Genomic DNA, 18,602 nt, shown 5'->3' with positions numbered 1-18,602 from the left:
GAGGATGAAGAAACTACAGTTCAGACACATTTCGTTGCAGTCTGCTATGCAAACGCATTTAAAAAAATAAATATATACAAGACATATCTCAAGTATTGAAATTTCACTGACCACTTGGAGGAGATCCAAACTGCCATGATAATGTATCTTTGCTCCTATAAGTGTGTGCTAAATGTCTGTGTGCGTATGTATGCCTGCCCTTGTGAGCAAAAGAAAAATTTCTGTCTTGGGTCTCCTCGACAGACAATAAAGTCTGATTTGATTTTGATTTGATTTGTGCTTCGGCAGTTCGTATAGGCCAGCACTGTCGATCGCATTTAATTTTTGCTTCGTATACGACACTGATTGTTGTGGGACAGACAAAGTTATTTTCTTGTCAAAACTGTAGGGAAAATAGAGTTCTATTTCTAATACTTCGGACAATGGCGTGGAGACTTCTTTGTCCTTCACCCGAGTCACGGCCATTAAATTGTGTACCACGTGATACGCATCGTGGCGGCTCTCTATACAAATTTCAACACATGGGCAGTAACTCTCGTGAAAAGAAAATACGGAGTTGCTGTTCTTACTGATCAAAACTGATTTCAAACTTTTAGACTCTACAGTCATGGATTCACGGTGTGACTACACTTCTACATCCACAAGTTCCACCTACACGGTATGTCTCATTCCTCTTCTGAGCACGGCACAGACATGATTTATTTATTTTTGTTTCTTGTTTCTTTTCTGAGAGGTTAAATTCCTTGATTTTCAGCAGTTTGTCCGACCCACTAAAGATGGCGACGGTTTTATTCATATAGCCATATGATATAGCCATTAGCCAGTACCACATAATCGTAGATAAAAATAGCGTAAAATTCAGAAATTTTACAGAATTTCCTACTTAGTAAGAACCTACGTCCCAAGTAGCATTGGAAGACAGGACCCACATGGTAACAGGACCCACATTTACCAGAATCTGGGGGCCATATGGAAAACCTCTATAGGTCCCAACGTCGGTTTACCATGGGGGCTATATGGGTCTCCCATATTGGCAATCCTGGTAAATCCCAGATAAATCCCATATTTTTTCTCAGCTATTATTGCTAATTTTAGGTATTTTGGTATATTCTGATTTGCATTGTTTTAAATCAGGACATGCCAAAATTGCAAAAAAATACCAATATTATCAAATACATCAACATAACCCTATAAATGCAAATAAATGGATTAATAATGAGTGTTTTGCAATGATTGCATAAGAAACAGTAAAAACGTTCACAAAAAATGCAAAATGTTACAAAAAACAAACATAATTTTTTATTTACTAATGTTTATTTAAATGTTAATTAAAAAAATGATTATTTACACAAATTCATAAAGCATTGACCTGTACAGGTTTATGTCAAAGAGTTTTCCAGACAAATATCAGTTGAAATTTTTACAGCTTTACTTCTCCTGTAATTCACCCTCAACCCCAGAATTATTTACAGGCTTTCCTTTCTCCCATTTTCGCGATCCCTCGCACCAGTCAGCCAGTTCGAAATCTGAATTTGCAGTTCCGCTTCCATAGCATCAGGATAACTTTTTCTTGCAACATCTAAAAAAAGAACAAATATAAGAATATAAAGTTTGCATAAAAATAATCACTTAATTGTCGGTCGCTGACCTTAAAATCCACAATATACGATGAAATAAAGAAAGGTACAAGCAAATTATATCGATATGTAAAGTGGCATAAAAATTTGAAGTATTATAAACAGAAAGGAACTAAAAGTGGAGCTGCATTTGAATTTCAGTTAGAATTTCTATAGGCAGGAGAACTCTGGAAATACGGATTTAAAAAGCAATCCCATTACAAGGGAACTGTAAAGATATCTATAAACTGCCATCTTAATTCCTTTCTACACAGTATTAACCAGCTGATTAAAGGACTAGACATTGCATAAACATGTGTACATATTTTAAAATTTGCAATGTAATTCGACCACACTGAAATATTTTTTTCTCAATGACTCATGAAAACACAGAGTCAAATATTTAAATCCTTACCCTGAACTGTTCGTAAAATAAAGGGGTGGTTCTTCAGTCCCTTCTTTCCCTTCAGACCATTAAAGTTGAAACACCGGGCTAATTCAGTTGAAAATAGCACAGACAGTATGCCCCTGACTATGTGTTTCAAAAAAGCCGCAGCAGTAAAAGCTTTTTTCTTTCATTCTAACAGAGAGAGCGGCTAAGTGAAATCTCCCTTACTTTTAAGTGTTTGCTTATAATTTCCATAACAACTGAATCATTACAATTGTCATGTTTCAGGTCTGATAAGATTACAACAGACTCAGGAGGTCTTCTTTTGTCACTAGAAAGAAAAGAGTGGATGAAGCTGAGATCTTGAGCTTCATGGAAAGTTAGTCTACAGTAAGTGTAAAAGTACTTTTACCCAAAAGACAATAAATACAATCAGTAATTTTTGGAGAGCACAAAGATATGTTTTCCATGAAGAGCGAGATGCAGGTCCCATGTACACTCATAAAGACTGAAACGAAATATATGGCTGAGGCACAAGAAGACATAAGTGATAATGTAATACCTAAAGCAGAACGTTCATTTTGCTCTGATTATAATGAGACAAAATGTTTACAGAATGATTTCATGCAGCATGACAGTATCTTTGGCCAAGAACTCCATAATATAAAAATTGATCCAACTGCACAGACACACTGGAAGTGTGAGAATGTTCCGAAAGTGGAGATGAATTCTCAAGATTCCACTTCTTTCATTAAAATTGAACAGCAGCACAGTCACATTGTGAAGATAGAATGGCCACATATGACTGAGCATAATCATATAGTAAAGACTGAGAGATCATGGCCTGGCCAGGATGCAGTTTCTCAACTTGATAGTGATAATGAATTTTATTGGATGTGCCAAGGCGATACCTATGAAGTGAAGACACAGTATGCAAAAGGACCAGTCACTTCTGAGGTCAAGCATGAAGATCACTCTGGTCAAGGCGTTGGTTCTGCAGTAAAGTCAGAGCAGACAAAATCACACACTCAGTCCACAATAATGGAGAACTTGAAGGCACAGAGTGTACCACAGGAGGTGGAGTGGAATTGCAGGAAAAATAAAGATATTTTAGCATGTATATCATCACCTGAACTTCAAGATATGGATGCTGCTGAATGTAAAACTACACAGGTGACATATATTGTGACTGAAAGTCCTCAGCATGAGAGAAATGTAAATGTGACAGAAGCAAACTTCAGTACTGAGTCAGAAAAACAGCACCATAATAGTGATATTGAATCTGATAAGTGCAAAGTGTGTATGTCTACATTCCATTTTTCATCCTTGCACAAGAAACACATGTCGGACCACACTGGTAAACCTCACAAGTGCAGAACATGCAAAGCTGCCTTCAAAAGATTATCTGATTTGAAAAGTCAAATGAGGGTTCACCGTGATAAGAAGCATCACCAGTGCAGTATGTGTAAAGCTGCCTTCACAAGATCATCTAATTTAAAAGTACACATGATGGTTCACAATGATGAGAAGCCTCACCAGTGCAGTGTATGTAAAGCTGCATTTAAAAGATCAACCAATTTGAAACAACATAGGCAGGTTCACAGTGATGAGAAGCCTCACCAGTGCAGGGTTTGTAAAGCTGCATTTAAAAGATTATCTGATTTGAAACGACATAGGCAGGTTCACAGTAATGAGAAGCCTCACCAGTGCAGGGTTTGTAAAGCTGCATTTAAAAGATCATTTGATTTAAAACAGCACATGATGGTTCACAATGATGAGAAGCCTCACCAGTGCAGTGTATGTAAAGCTGCATTTAAAAGATTATCCGATTTGAAACAACATAGGCAGGTTCACAGTGATGAGAAGCATCACCAGTGCAGTGTATGTAAAGCTGCATTTAAAAGATCATACCATTTGAAACAACATAGGCAGGTTCACAGTGATGAGAAGCGTTACCAGAGCAGTGTTTGTTAAGCTGTATTTAAAACATTATCCTATTTGACAAAACATAGGCAATCCACAGCAACAAGAACCCTTACCAGTGCAACATATGTAAAGCTGCCTTTAAAAAATCAAAATGCTTGGAAACAGCAGGACAGGTTCACAGTGATAAGCCTCACAAGTGCAGTGTGTGTAACATTGCCTTCAAAAGTTTATTTCATTTGAAACAGCATTTTGCAGGTCCATAGAAATAACTAATCTACCGTTGAAGTGTGTGGTAATCTGCTTTTAACTTCTTCAATTGGTTTGAAAAGACACAATCTAATTCATAATTATGTTGAATCTTACCAGTGCAATGTATGTACAGCTTTTTTCAAGACTTTTTTCTACTTTCAAAAGACACAAGGTGAGTCACAGTGATTCTAAACCTCACCAGTCTGATGTGTTTAAAGTTGCTTTCAAGTCCTCGCCTGCTTAGAAAATACACATGCTAATCTACAGTGATGTGTCAAGTGCATTGTGTGTAAATCTGCTTTTAGGTATGCATCTACTTTAAAAACACAGATGATGACCTATGATGGTCTTTGTTGTTACCCGTGCATGCTAGGTAAAGCTGCTTTGAAGTTCTTATCAAGTTGTCATCCTTGCAAAGTGTGGAAAGCTGATTTAAGCTGATCTATTTTGAAAACATGAAGGCTGATCCCTAGAGGTGTTAAAGTGCCTTCCTAGTGCCATATTTGTAATGCTGGGATTAGGTCATTCAATTTCAAACTACACATGCTCATTTGTTGCTGTGTTACACCTCACCACTGCCGTTTGTGTAAAGCTGTTTCAGGTCATTTCTTTGGTTTAAAATATGGCATTGTGATTCACTGTGATCCTCAGTTCACTTCAAGAGACTAGTTGAGAGCAGAGTATTTGAAAATGCATATGATAAGCTACAGAGATGAGAGATGTTAAACCTTACCTCTGCAGTGTGTGTAAAGCTGCTTTAAGGGACTTGTCCTCCATCAGATACAGGTATCACCTGGCTGTAAGAAATTTATCAATGATTAAAATTTGCAGCTGTTTAAAGTATGTTATCATATTGACACATACAGGTATATTCAACATTTTGTATTATTTAATCACAGCTAATGCGCTAAAATTAAGGGATGGGAGCTGGGGTTTTGTGTGTGTGGAGGGGAGAAGAAAATAGTAACTGATGGAAAGAAAGTCAGAGAGTTGAATGGGGGCAAATAATAATTTATGTTGTAGACATTGAGGCACTCATCTTGGTTTTCCTATTGTTGAATTTCCTTGTATTTATTTTCTTGTGGTTTGTTTTGTCTTTATTTCTTTTTTCAAATTATTTGTTTTGCTGGAAAATAAAGTTCTCCCTATAGCATTTGTTGAAACAGAAAGTATTACTTTCTAATACAGTGGGTTTTAGATATAGTGATTAACATTTATTGCATGGACACTGTTACTGATTTTTTTAAAAAGTTTTAATGTTTGCAGAGCACTGCAATTGACAGACCTAATAAAGGCAAAAAGTTTCGATAGGTTTTTTAGCTTCCTGATTCTTTTTTTGCTCATTGGAATTGATAGCATAATAATTGCAATCTGTTTTTTTTTAACGAGTGTCCCTTGATATGCATATGAAGATCGTGTTCTTACTGGAGGATAAATTACTCTAAATGACTGAATAATTTACATTTTCTTGTAAGAATTTCTTATTCTGAGTTAATTGAGAAAATTATGTTTGCAATGTTCAAAGAATGAAACAATTTTCAGCAGATACATTGTTTTGATTTGTTTGTTTGACTTTTATGATAAAAATGTGACATTCCTAGTTCTAGTTTTTAGAGCATGAATTTGCAGGTTTTTTTTGAGATATTTTGCAATGAATATGTTGGGCTCGTGTTAAAGAAACTATCAAATGCAGTTTGAATGATTTTTTTTAATTTGCAAAATGGTAATTAATAAAAGCAATTCAAGAAAATTACTTAAGGGGCCTTCAAGGATTTGTCATTGAGCAATAGCAGAGAAGAAGAGAGAATGAATGAAAGAAGGAAATAAAAATGTCACATTCATCTCATGTCACATTCATCCTTTCGTGTGACATTCTTTAGACATAACTATAAGCACTTAAAAATTATTTTCATTATTATTAGCGATTGATCCTTGACGTGGTCTTGTTACTAGCGATGTTCATATGTATGAGTAGTATGTATGTGTGCATATATTGCATATGTTGTATGCTGATAAGTAAGGATACACTAGCCTTGACCACCTCTTAAGTAAATGGAGGACAACAAATGTAGAGTTCACAAACCTCTTGTATATACTAGTTATATCTAAATTCCGTCTACAGGAATCTTTTCTAGCAAAACGAAAGTTGATAGTCATGAAAGTCCAGCTTTGTGAGTGGAAACAGGTGAGCTTATGCAACAAGGAGGGGAAACCGTAGCTGTCTGCTTTATGTCCTGTCTCCTTTCCCAATCAATCTGCAGGTGTAGCCTTAAAACAGCGCAGACGAACTTGAGCTTGTTTCATTTGCCAGTCCTGAATGTTTGCCTTATTTCTTTGTAGATGTACTGCAAATGTCTATAACGTTTGCATTCCTTAGCAGGCTGGAATTTAATTTACAAATGAGTGGAGGTAGAATTATAAATTACAGTTAAAGGTTTCAGCTCGTGTGACCTGACTGCTTTGTCGTCTGGTAATAGTTTTCTTTACAGGCAGCTTAACCGCATTGTTATTGAACTCCAGTGTGGATTACAAGGTCGCTGGTTCAATCACTGGTCGGACAGGTGAATGGATCAACTCCTGCTTTGCAACAATTTGCAACTTCGTTTATCAGAAAAGTAAAAAAATGGGACAAAGAAGAGGGTTAATCCTCTTGGCTATTGCCATAGATACGATGAACCACTTTCACTGCCACTTTAGCTGTGGCTCTTGGCTATGAAATCCCGTACCCTTCTACTCTTCTACTTTTTATATTTTACATTTTAGCATCAGCGCTCATTTTCATTAAGCACAGTGGACACAACGGTAACCTTCGTCTTCCAGTTCCTATGGTAGGTCTAAGTTGATATCAACACATTCAGGCTCTGGTTCGGAAATTGCTGTTGCTCGGATCCCCGCAAGGTATGGCTTACCTTATCTCTCAGCACGAGACCACGAGTTATAAACAGAGCCACGCAGCATTTCATCAGCGTGAAGTGTGTCATCGAAATCGAAACTACATTTACAGTTTGCTTCTTTCAGTTTCATCCATGTTCCAAGTATTAAGTCGTGTGGAATACCTTTCATATACAGAAGCTCTGTGCAGCACGAGTATAACCTCGAGCAGGTGAGGCAAGCAGCAGCTCTAAACCTTTGTCTTCCAGGTCCTGCCGGGTGGGCTGTATACTCCGACATACAAAGTCAGGTTGGTTGATTTTTATGAGTCGGTGGGTGGTCAGTGATAAGTCTTGTCTTTCAACTAAATGCATGAATGATTGCACGCGCCCCGCTGAACCAAAAAATAATAATAATAATAATCTGTGCGTAGAAATGATGTGGGTTTGTCTCCCGTGCATCGAGTAGGACGTGAAGACAAGAGTGATGTAATCACGTGATATACTACCTATCAATATATGATGGACTCTGTGAGCGTCAGTGTGTGTGTGTGCGTGTGCATGCACGCGTTTACCTGTGCGTTTGTCTCCATTTATTTTATCGATCCATGCGTTTTTGAATATTTGTTTATTTAGCTGATAGAAGCATTTGGAAGTACGGATACCATCGATGAGCCAGATTGTCGTGTGTATGTGTTTCACATCTCTTGTATATTTATTAAATTTGTTCCTTTTCACCAGACCTGGGCAAGGGCCGGGCCGCATCCGGCCCGCCCTCTGTCAGACCGGCCCGCCCGCTGGCCCACCCGCCAGTTATATACAATATATATACAGTATTGCGTGAAACTGAGTTAACTATATTAGTCCGGCCCTCTAAAACCATCCCAATTTCTCATGCGGCCCCTTGGGAAAATTAATTGCCCACCCCAGGGTTAGGGGATGTTTTGAAAACATAATGTTTGATAGAAAAAAGTCTATAAAAGCTAATCATATGATGGAGTAGGACATTTTTGTGTTGAATCAAATTTCAGTGACAGTAAATACAAAATTCTTGACAAACTACAGCGAGTTCCAAGAATGCTATGTTCTGACTAAAATACTTTTCAAAATGTCACCTCAGATGTAAGTCCATCGGTAACTAAATTATAGAATATCTAGACTTCATTATAAGAAAATTCAATTTTTTTCTTCTGTTGAACCATTTTTTCAATATATTTTCTGGAACTATGAATATTTTTTTTCTGATCGCTACAAACTTTGTTTAAATATGAAATTGAAAGTACAGTCTAATTATTGAAACCTTTGTAGAGTAAAACACTTTTCTCTCTCTTGAGGTGCTTAACACATGCAAATCACTTCCTTGACACAAGATGTGTCGATTTAAACTGAAAAATAAACATGACTGGCATAATGATCTAGGTGTTCATGAGGTGTCACGTGACTCCTTGCAGGAGACAGTCTGATGTACCACAATGGGCAGGAGTTCGCCACAAAGGATCACGGGAAGCTACAGGCTTTGACATGTGCTCTGAAGTTACAACTCCAACCTCAACGGCGTCTACATCACCAACGCGCCGCTGCCCCACTTGAATGGGGTCACGTGGTTTACTTTCGGTCAAAGTTACAAATCGTTGAAACGAGCGGAAATGAAAATACGACCTGTGTAACGGCAGAAGTTCGGAAATTAAAATGTTGTTTCTTGTGCATTTTAGTTGGTTGTTGCGGGTTCTTGTGAATTCTGTTCTTGTGTAAATACTAATATGTTTGTCGTTATTTGCTAGGTAATGTTTCCTGTTCTAGGAAAACTCGTCTAAATTGCGACCAACACACTAACGTAAGCATTTGAAAGTATATTTAAGTCACGGAAAGTGGATGAGACTGTGCCAAAAGTTTGACCCCTTAAATATGTAAATAAACAGTGTTGGAGTCCAAGTTGTTCGTGTAGGTTCTTGTGACCCTACAGGTGAACGAATATCTGTACGAGACTGCGCACGTGCTTTTTTTTCTGTGCCTACGATCATATTTGCTGTTAGTTTAAACACATCGACTTCTTGTTAATTAATTTTGCACAATATTATTAATTGCTTGCAAAGTGTCAAAATATATCAAGAGCTCGTCAAATGTCACAACAAACATTCCGCGACAAATGTCACATTATGTAAATGTTACAATTGGTACATAAGGTCAACAGTTAATGAGAGTTTGGAGGAGCAAGCAATTACCAGAAGTCATAGTACCATGCCTGGGCTCATTAGACGAGAACCCAGGGCAACCAATCTTAAATGTATTGGTTTCACGCGCGAGCATGTGCCACCGGACCACCCGACTCCTTGACAGTCTGATGTACCACAGAGGGCAGGAGTTTGCCACAGAGGATCACAGGTACAGTGGAACCTCGGTTAACGAACTTAATCCGTTCTGGAAAGCTGTTCGTTATCCGAAATGTTCGTTATCCGAAACAATTGTTTCCATAAGAATAAAGGAAATAGATTTTAATTGGTTCCAGCCCCTGTTCTATATAGGTATTTGTTAATGAGAACAGTTATAAATGGAGTTAAATAAACATAAAAACATTAACGAAAGCATTTAACATCAGAAAACTTGTCGTTTTGACGGCGTAGGTAAGCAGGTGTGGAAGGAAGGGGTGGAATTACTGCTTGGATTCCCCCTTGACATTATAACATCGGGATGATTCCTTTTCTGTAGCTTTGAGGTTAAATGAAAAAACTTGTCCAGTGTCTGTTGCTTCTGCTTTTTGTAAAACTCTTGGTAATACGACATCAAATATCCGACAGATGCATGCACCTTCATACTTTGAAATCATTTCCTTTTTCAATTCATTTGTTGGCCGCTTCCTTGACTAATTAATTGCTCTTAATCTTCTTTGGAGCCAAGATTGAGGATTATCTTATTAAAATAAAGCACAACAATCACTAAATAAGAAGATGCGCATAGATAAGGAACGACTGATCACTGTGTCTCGAGCGCGGAATGATGAACATGCTGGTCGGTCAACGTGTGGTTCACGTGGCTGTTCGTTATCCGAAATTTGTTCGCTATCGAGACAATTTTTAACGAAATTTTTTTCGTTAACCGAAATATTCGCTATCGAGGCGTTCGCTAACCGAGGTTCCACTGTATGTATGGTGCACACAAGAGAAGCAAAATATTTATGCTATACAGAATAGATTTTTTAAATTCTTGTCCTTTGTTGGGGCGGGTATTGGACATGTGAAGATGACATCTGTTCGTCGCTAAAATATAGCAACGTCTATCATAACAACATCTGCGCAAGAAATGATACAGAAGATAAGCATAGCGTCTATATATATATATATAATCTAGTTTACCTACTGACAGCCATACAGACTAGTAGTTGTGATCGGTGACACCTCATTATGTTGTGGTGGTTGTTGAAATCTCTGGTTATTGCGGTGTGTGTAGTCGGTGAGTGTCCGTGTGTCTTGTCTGTGTGATGTGCTTCCCTCTCTCTCTCTGTAGGATACTCTTGTTCTTCCTTCCTTTTGTTTCTTTCTTTATTTCTCTGTCCAATGCATCTCCTACTCCCATATTCTCCTCACTTCTATTTCCATATTGTATTTTAATTTTTCTAAAAAATGAAATCTTTACTTTTTTAAAATGCACTGTGGGAATTTATTTAAATTTTAATTTAACTTGGTTTGAGATTAAGTGAGTTCTTGTGCTTAGTTTACATTAAATTAAATTAGCGTCTGTCTTGAGCAGATGTAACGATTTAGAGCATGTTATTGAGCAGATTGTTTAACCACTTTCATCTGTCTGTAGTCGTTGTCATCTGTATCTGTACTCACTGTGACCTGTCTGTCTCTGGCTAACATCAATTTGATATAGATATTTTGTATTCGTATTTTGTTATTTGTATTTTATATTATATATTTGTATTTTGTAGTTTACTCATCTGGTTAACATCGATTTATTTCGAGGACAGTTGTAGTAAACAATTGTTGTTTGTGTTGTTAGGATCGAATGCTGTACTTTGGTCTTACTCCCCGGGCAACATCACGGCATGCCAAGGAGATGACGTGACAATCCCATGGTCCTTCACGTCAATGCCCAATGAGACTGTCATCAGCATCACGTGGTTTGTGAAGGTCAGCTGACTTTACTTTAACTAGTACTGGTTACTATCCAGACTGTAGTATGTTTTCAGAGTTTTCTAACAAATTCATATCTTACCAAACGTGTGTATGAAAAACAATATACTTACGTATATTTGCGTGCAAGTGTTATGCACATTAGTAACATACACACTAAACATTCCAGTGCACTGTCATTCCACCCTAATTATTGACATGATGCTAACAGTCAACGTCTCATTGTAGTTTGGCTTGAAAGTCAATATGTTTGAAAAAAAATGTCATTCACTTTGTCATTCAAATATCAGTTCAACGTCAACGTGTTCCAGAGAAATGGCGGGGTAAGAACTCTGTTCGCCAGCCTCACCGAGGGCGAGTTTTTCCCACACTCACGGCAGCACGTGCAGTTCGTGCCCAGCGCCGGGCTCCGGCTTCAGAACGTGACTGTCAACGACACGGGGCTGTACTCTGTACACGTCAGCACGGTCGACAGCGCTGATAACGTGATCAGTTACAGCCTATCTGCTGACCTGAATGTGGCAGGTAATCTAACTGAACAAACGAGGGAAAATTATTTTTTGCAGATTACAGAAGCTGTAGAATAAATATTAAGTCTCTTTTGATAATACTTTTGGACATTTCTTGCACACACATACCCATAAGGTCATGTGATCACGATGGCAACAGGTTTGAAGTATTTGATGCACCCGACAGTTTCTGACTAGCGTCTATTTAATATTTCTAGGAAAGGCTGCTTCGCATCATTGAGCAAGACAACATGTCAACATTTTCATGCTCACAGTCACAGTTTCATGCTACATCTTTTGATTGTTGATTCCATTGTTGCATACACAGCTCCGCCAGTTCTGTCTGGGGGTCAGTTAAAAGCACGACGTCACTCTGCGCCAGTACTAGATGACGTCACGGGGGTCGAGCACGTGATCCTTGAATGTGGGCATTTCATAGACCGGGGTGAACCTCCGGTCACCGTCACATGGAGGGTAAGTTAATTCTGGGGTTAATATGAATATAGCTAGCTTTATAGAATGTGTTTTTATCAGCAAAACTGTTTATAACACTATGATGCTTATTTTTCATTTTAATATCAAAATTATTAATTATTGTAAAATGGAAAAAATAATGTCAGCATATTTTTTGAATAATATAACGTTGTTTTTTTCAAGATACAATTCAATTCAATTCAATTTAACTTTATTATCTCACGAGGAGAAATTACAAGACGTAGTAAAACAACTGGCTTATAGTAAAAACTTAATAAAAACTTAATTCACTCAAACTATCATCTCACACAAACACCTACAGTCCATGTAATAACCACTAAATAAGAAACAACACTAAACTATATTCACAAAAAAACACACACACTCACAAATCCTTACAACACTTGTTCAGCAAGACAACAGACTTATTTATAAAACTATTCCTGGAACGGGCAGTGGAAGCTCTTGGAACATTAAAACGTCTCTTGGACGGAAGAAGATTATAATACTGTGCTAACACATGTGTATATCTTTCACAATCACTCTCGCTTTCCGTACTACTCGTCTTTCATACAACTTACTCAGACACTCCTGCTTCTCCCCAATCACCCTCCCGCTCACACTCACAACTCTATCTAACACATTCCTATTACTAGCTCTCAATCCTCCATACCAACATAAAAATCCAAATGTCAACACAGACTCAAGAAAACATCTATAAAAAGCACTTAAAACCTTTTTGTTGACATTCAGGGAACGGAGTTTTTACGTAAAATTGGTCTAATTATACGATAGTAAATTATCTTCTTTCTGTAAAAATTATAATCTAGGCTTGTAGAATTAAGATGGAGTTAATGTATAGTGATTGAACTATCTAGTGTAGGCAAAAATATTTGTAAGAGCTCTGGAATCCTAGTCAACAAGAAGCATGTTGTATATCTTAGACATTAGAGTGAATAAAAAATGTTAACACTGATATTAGACATTCACAAAGCATACATCATAAGTGCATGAGGATTTACAGCACGTTCTCTACCTGTTCGCCATCGTATTCAACACACAAAAACTAGCGAAAACTAGTACCATTCAAAGCCCAGACACAGTTCGCATGATAAAGAGGATACCACAGTCTGTATTACTTACATAATTTTGACTAACCCTGTGTTTGTCTACACATATATTTACAGACCCCATCAGGAGCAGTTTACACAAATGTCAACTACGTGGATGGTTGCTTTCTCCTCCCTCTGCAAACTGTGGAGTCAGGGAGCTACACTTGCTCTCTCACATACCAGAGTCTGTCAAGGGGATGTCTTGCCAGTGATTCTGTGTTACTAGGGGAGGCTATTGTTTATGTAGACGAGAACGGGAAATGGGCAGTGAGGGAGGCAAATGAAGGAGAGTTGATTGCAGAACTTAAGTCCCAGGTCCAGATTCTTCATCAGGGGGACCAGCAGTTGAAATCCCAGGTCCAGAACCTTACACACAATCAGCAGATTCTACGTCAGGAGAACCAGGAGCTCAAGTCCCAGTTCCAGACTCTTCATGAAGAGGACCAGGAGTTGAAATCCCAAGTCCAGAATCTTACACACAATCAGCAGATGCTGAATAAGGAGGACGAGGAGCTCAAGTCCCAGGTCCAGAATCTTACACACAATCAGCAGATTCTACGTCAGGAGAACCGGGAGCTCAAGTCCCAGGTCCAGACTCTTACACACAATCTGGATATTGTGCATCAGGAGGACGAGAAGTTGAAGTCCCAGGACCAGAATCTTGCACACAGATTGAATCAGCTTGAAAAACAGATGATTAATGAAGGTTGATGTAGCAGCAGATGTATTATTAGTGGTAGTCTTGTTGTTATTGTTTTTGATGATGATGATGATGATGATGATGATGATGATGATGATGATGATGATGATGATGATGATGATGATGATGATGATGATGATGATGATGATGATAATGATGATGATGATGATGATCAAAGGAAAACAAGAGTTTGTGAAGAAATATTTGCATATGAAACGGTTTAAAATGTTCGTTAATACCCAGCAAAAGTTTTAAAACCCCTTTTTCTGTTGATGACCTGTGTAGGCACGTGCATGGACATAAGAAATCGTAGTCACTGGTCTGGCGTTTACACTTTTTACCAAGGCAATTCGACGATAACTGTTTACTGCGATCAGGTCACTGATGGTGGAGGCTGGACGGTAAGTATGTGTGAACAAGCAGATCTGTAGGTAGGAAGTTAATATAATCCGTAACAATACAAAATGTGGAAAATTTGAGAATGGTGTACGTCACGAAGAAGTAGCTTGAAGTATTTCGGAACCACGCTTTCGAAGCCCAATGAAGAAAATTGTTTGCACATATAAATAAACAACAATTTGCAGCCCAACGTCAAATCAGACAAGAAATCACAGCATCATAGGTGTCGTTGTAGTAATCGTCATATTTGCCTTTTTCAACTTCTACCTCCTCTTCATCGTTATTTTCAACTGCTGTATTAAGAGTTACAGTCTGTGTGTATAAAGATTTGACTATTTATCACAGGTTTTCCAGCGACGACAGGACGGCTCGGTTAATTTCTTTCGAAACTGGACAGACTACCGAAACGGCTTTGGTGATTTGAATGGGGAGTTCTGGCTGGGTAAGAGTTCTCTCCCTGTCTGATATGTCACTGAGTCTCTTCTCACATCGATGCGTTTCTCACACGCACACTCTCTCTTTTTCAAACACACACACACACATAATCTTCCTCTCACAGGTCAGACTCTACCCAACAACGGACTTTTGCTCTTGTTTAAGTATCCGCAGTGTTGGTCAGTTATGTAACTTAAGAATCTCATTGGCTCAGGATTCAAGAGCTTGTTTTGATGTCTTATGTCTCTCACATAGCTAAAAGCAGTTAACTCACTAGTTGCATCCCTTAGGACAGTTATACCCAATGTAAATTACCAATGGCCATGAATACTGGGTGTTTTGATAAACATGTTTTCCAGGACTAGACAACCTACACATTCTCACATCAGTGAGACACTACGAGATGAGGGTGGACCTCGAAACGTTTAACGGAAGCCGGGCGTTTGCACATTACAGTGGCTTCAGGATTGGAGATGTTAACACCGATTATACCTTGTACTTTGAAGATTTTCTGGGCGGAAATGCAGGTACGAGGCTTGTTGAGGATACTGAAGTATCGCTAAAACATAAAAATACAGGATTGCAGTACGTTTACTGCAGTTGGTGTATTGACTAGAACAACAAAGACAAGAATATTTTTAACTAATCTTAAGTTTACACGTATTTAATGTAACCTTAATGTAACCTTTAATATATTTAATGAACCTACTTTTGTTTTTAAGACGTCTGTGTAGACCTTTTCCCTAGCTAGCTGGTGATAAAAGGCGGTAACGGCGACTACACGGCATTTTAAACTAACCAATCAGGGCATAGAAATGTTATGGTCTTAAGCAAGGACCAGTTTCAGAATGGTTGGAACCTGCGTCGATCTTCTACATTACAGAAAAAGTAAAACATTTCCAAAAGTGGATAAAATATTAGATGAACCTACTTCTCCATTTTAACCCTCTAACAGCCGCTGGAAGTTTCGCTGTTTATAAAACGTGATTCGTTTATCTCAACATTTTGAAATTTCTTGCCTTTTGCACTTTAGTAGTGAAATCATCGTGGATGAAATGAATTTTTAAATAACGGAAAAATTCTTTGCGCAAATTAAAATTCTACCGTAGATAACTCGAGAGAATGTTACAAACCCTCAGAAAATGTGACTGTTGATGAAAAAATCTTATATCCACAAAACCAGTTGATGCACAACACTTTGCTTACCGGACGTGGAAGGGTGTTGAAGATGTGAAGTTTAATAGAGTACAACCACACTTTCTAGCTTTGAGTCTCGTTTCTGATTTTACTGTTGCGCGTCAACTGGTTTTGTGGATATAAGATTGTTTGATTGGAGACAGCTGAATTTTGTAAATGGGCGTTAATCTGATTACTGTTACTGTTGAATCTAAACTAGAAGAATTTAGTTTTTTTCTTCTGCATTGTTTTAGTGTTACAGACAATTACACGTGAAAGAGGTAAGTTCAACTGTTCTCATGAATTATGTTTACCTATGACACATGCATACTCAGTACTCCTTGTAATAGTAGCCATGCAGCATACACACAAAAATGTTAAATGCACTTTTTACTGTATAGAGCTTGGCCACTTACAAAATAACACGTTTGATGCAGGTGACAGTTTGACAACAGGAACCAGGTTTGCGACGCAGGATCATGGCGATTATGTTAGGTGTGCCAGATTTTACAATGAGGGTTGGTGGCACCATTGGTATGCGTCTTCGTGTTACAGTTACAGCCCTGGCCTCAATGGAATTTACAGACCAGCTGCTCAAACATCAAATGGTGATGGTATGAACTGGCCCAGTTTTACAGGATACCATATTTCGCTGAAACGGACAGAAATGAAAATACGACCTATGTAGCGACATTGTTCTTGCACAGCAATCAGTTTTTTTTTTAAACTGAAAGAAGCTATATTGTCCTGATGTTATGATTTATCTAATATTATTGTGCTCTGTTGTTATGTGAGTCTTTCGTAGAAAACTAAAAAGTCGGTATTCTGACCAGCAAACTTAACCCGCTTAAACACACACACACACACACACAAATGGTGTGACAGATAAGGTAACAGACAGGATGACCGAGTCACCTGATGGGGAAGTGCTTTCATCGTTTTGTCATCAGTGAAATGCTTTTTTCACCGTATTGACAACTTAAGTATTAAGAAATTTCAGACCTTACTTCATGCATGACCAGTTCAATGGCTTGTAATAAAGACAAACGATCACCTTCATGATGACGTGCAACGTTGTGTTGAGGACAAAGAGACATCGAAACCTCGATAATCTTGTCTCTGGCCCAAAAAATGGTGGGGATAACTCTGCTGGTAACTACGAGCACACATCAAACGTCAGCCCAAATGGGATTTCCTTGCTGGGTTAGTTTAACTACAGGCTCAATCAGAACAGGTAACCCCGAGTACGACCCCTACAACATTATGTTTATTTTGGTAGGGGGGACTGGTGTTTTTACGCCTAACCAGCAGGCTATATCATGGCAAGGCAGCCAGCCTGTAAACAGATGTCACAGGCAGAGAAAGAACAGCGTGTCTGAGACGAGAGCTGGACCCAGGCCTGAACCCAGGCCTCACTGTATTGGTGACAAGAGCTAACCGTTGCGCCACCGGGCCGCCTAGTTTTTATGGAAGGGAGTGGGGATGGAGGAGGAGAGTACACAAGACTCAGGTAGTAGAGTTATCTCCCGATAATGCAGTGATAAACGCTCACTTGTCGTAATCTCGTGACCACTGCATTTATTCAAAGAAATAGTTGTAATTAAACATTTCAGTGTTTGTACGACATTGTGGCGGGACGTGAAATAAATATTTATTTTTATTTACATTAGGATACAATAGAGCTATTTACGTCTATCCGCGCAGTCAAAATTACGTTCGTATTATAATAATATAATAAAAATAAATGTAGATTTCCATAGCGCATATTCACACATACTGAACGTGCTTTAAGCGACTAAAACAGGAACGAGACATAAACAACATGGACAGGATACGAGGGACGGAAGAAGAAGCAGCAGTACTGACGGGAAGGGATAGGTATGTGGGTATAAAACTGACAAACAGTATGGTACATGTCATTTTCTGCTCACACTTTGTCAGAGATGTGTAAAGAGAGAGCGATGGACAAACGTCTTTTATAGAGCGCTTTGAACTCTCTGTTTGGTAGGAAAATATACTTTACAATTTACCTTTATTATCATTTTACTGTTATGAATAATAATTGTCGGTTAATAAAAGTTGGCGTAAGTGTAGCAGTACTACATGACATACAAAACATGTGTATCGTCGAAAAGAATAAAATATTCATACAGCAGTAAATTGGGAGGACAGAAATACAGGCACAATCACTCCGTATTATATGGACAAATTTAATTAAACATAATATTCGTAAGTGATTATGGGTAGGGTTCGAATTTGTTATGCATTGTTTATTGAGTATTTATAATTTTATAATTCATTATAGGGGTGTACCAATTGTAATAAATTTTTGTACAGTATTCATGTTATTGTAGGCGTGGGGGATACAAATTAAAGTGCGTTTTTTGCAGAATTTAGTCTTCGTGAGCGGATAAAAACAACAGCAACAACAACAACAAAGCAACAAACAAACAAAACAAAACAACCCCCCCCCCAAAAAAAAAAAATCAACCAAAAAACCAAAAACAACAACACCAAAAACAAGAAACTCTTAACTAGTAGGTGACAGTCTGGCTTAGTCTGGTCTGTGTTCACCACAAAGAACCAATGGACGTCAATGACAGACGTGTGCAGTC

The 18,602-nt window shown here is 38.2% G+C and overlaps 2 protein-coding genes and 1 long non-coding RNA gene across 3 annotated transcripts; all 3 read left to right on the top strand.

The window, feature by feature from the left end:
- The first annotated feature begins 558 nt into the window (after positions 1-558).
- LOC112555496 (zinc finger protein Gfi-1b-like) lies at positions 559-4,060 on the top strand. The gene is made up of 3 exons (XM_025223930.1): positions 559-658; positions 2,293-3,463; positions 4,017-4,060. Exons 2-3 carry the CDS (start codon positions 2,464-2,466, stop codon positions 4,058-4,060), a joined length of 1,044 nt encoding a protein of 347 aa, XP_025079715.1. The 5' UTR covers positions 559-658; positions 2,293-2,463.
- Positions 4,061-7,113: 3,053 nt separating this feature from the next.
- LOC112555018 lies at positions 7,114-8,761 on the top strand. The gene is made up of 2 exons (XR_003097377.1): positions 7,114-7,360; positions 8,501-8,761. It is a non-coding gene; the product is annotated as an uncharacterized LOC112555018 (long non-coding RNA).
- A 1,645-nt stretch (positions 8,762-10,406) lies between these two features.
- LOC112555008 (fibrinogen C domain-containing protein 1-like) lies at positions 10,407-16,707 on the top strand. Its single transcript, XM_025223124.1, has 9 exons — positions 10,407-10,496; positions 11,049-11,179; positions 11,494-11,707; positions 12,020-12,165; positions 13,353-13,983; positions 14,263-14,378; positions 14,722-14,818; positions 15,171-15,338; positions 16,425-16,707. Exons 1-9 carry the CDS (start codon positions 10,448-10,450, stop codon positions 16,673-16,675), a joined length of 1,803 nt encoding a protein of 600 aa, XP_025078909.1. The 5' UTR covers positions 10,407-10,447; the 3' UTR covers positions 16,676-16,707.
- Positions 16,708-18,602: the final 1,895 nt, after the last annotated feature.

This window comes from Pomacea canaliculata, linkage group LG14 (genome assembly GCF_003073045.1).
Source record: "Pomacea canaliculata isolate SZHN2017 linkage group LG14, ASM307304v1, whole genome shotgun sequence".
NCBI classification, from domain to species: Eukaryota; Metazoa; Mollusca; class Gastropoda; order Architaenioglossa; family Ampullariidae; genus Pomacea; species Pomacea canaliculata.
Note: the sequence above shows the minus strand (reverse complement) of the source record. Positions and strands in the feature narration are given on the sequence as shown.

Coding starts and splice junctions, on each gene's coding strand:
- LOC112555496 (XM_025223930.1), top strand. CDS start 2,464: ATGTTTTCCATGAAGAGCGAGATGCAGGTCCCATGTACACTCATAAAG. Junction 3,464..4,016: donor TAAGAAGCATCACCAGTGCA/GTATGTGTAAAG, acceptor GACAAAACATAG/GCAATCCACAGCAACAAGAA.
- LOC112555008 (XM_025223124.1), top strand. CDS start 10,448: ATGTTGTGGTGGTTGTTGAAATCTCTGGTTATTGCGGTGTGTGTAGTC. Junction 11,180..11,493: donor GCATCACGTGGTTTGTGAAG/GTCAGCTGACTT, acceptor AACGTGTTCCAG/AGAAATGGCGGGGTAAGAAC. Junction 11,708..12,019: donor TGCTGACCTGAATGTGGCAG/GTAATCTAACTG, acceptor TTGCATACACAG/CTCCGCCAGTTCTGTCTGGG.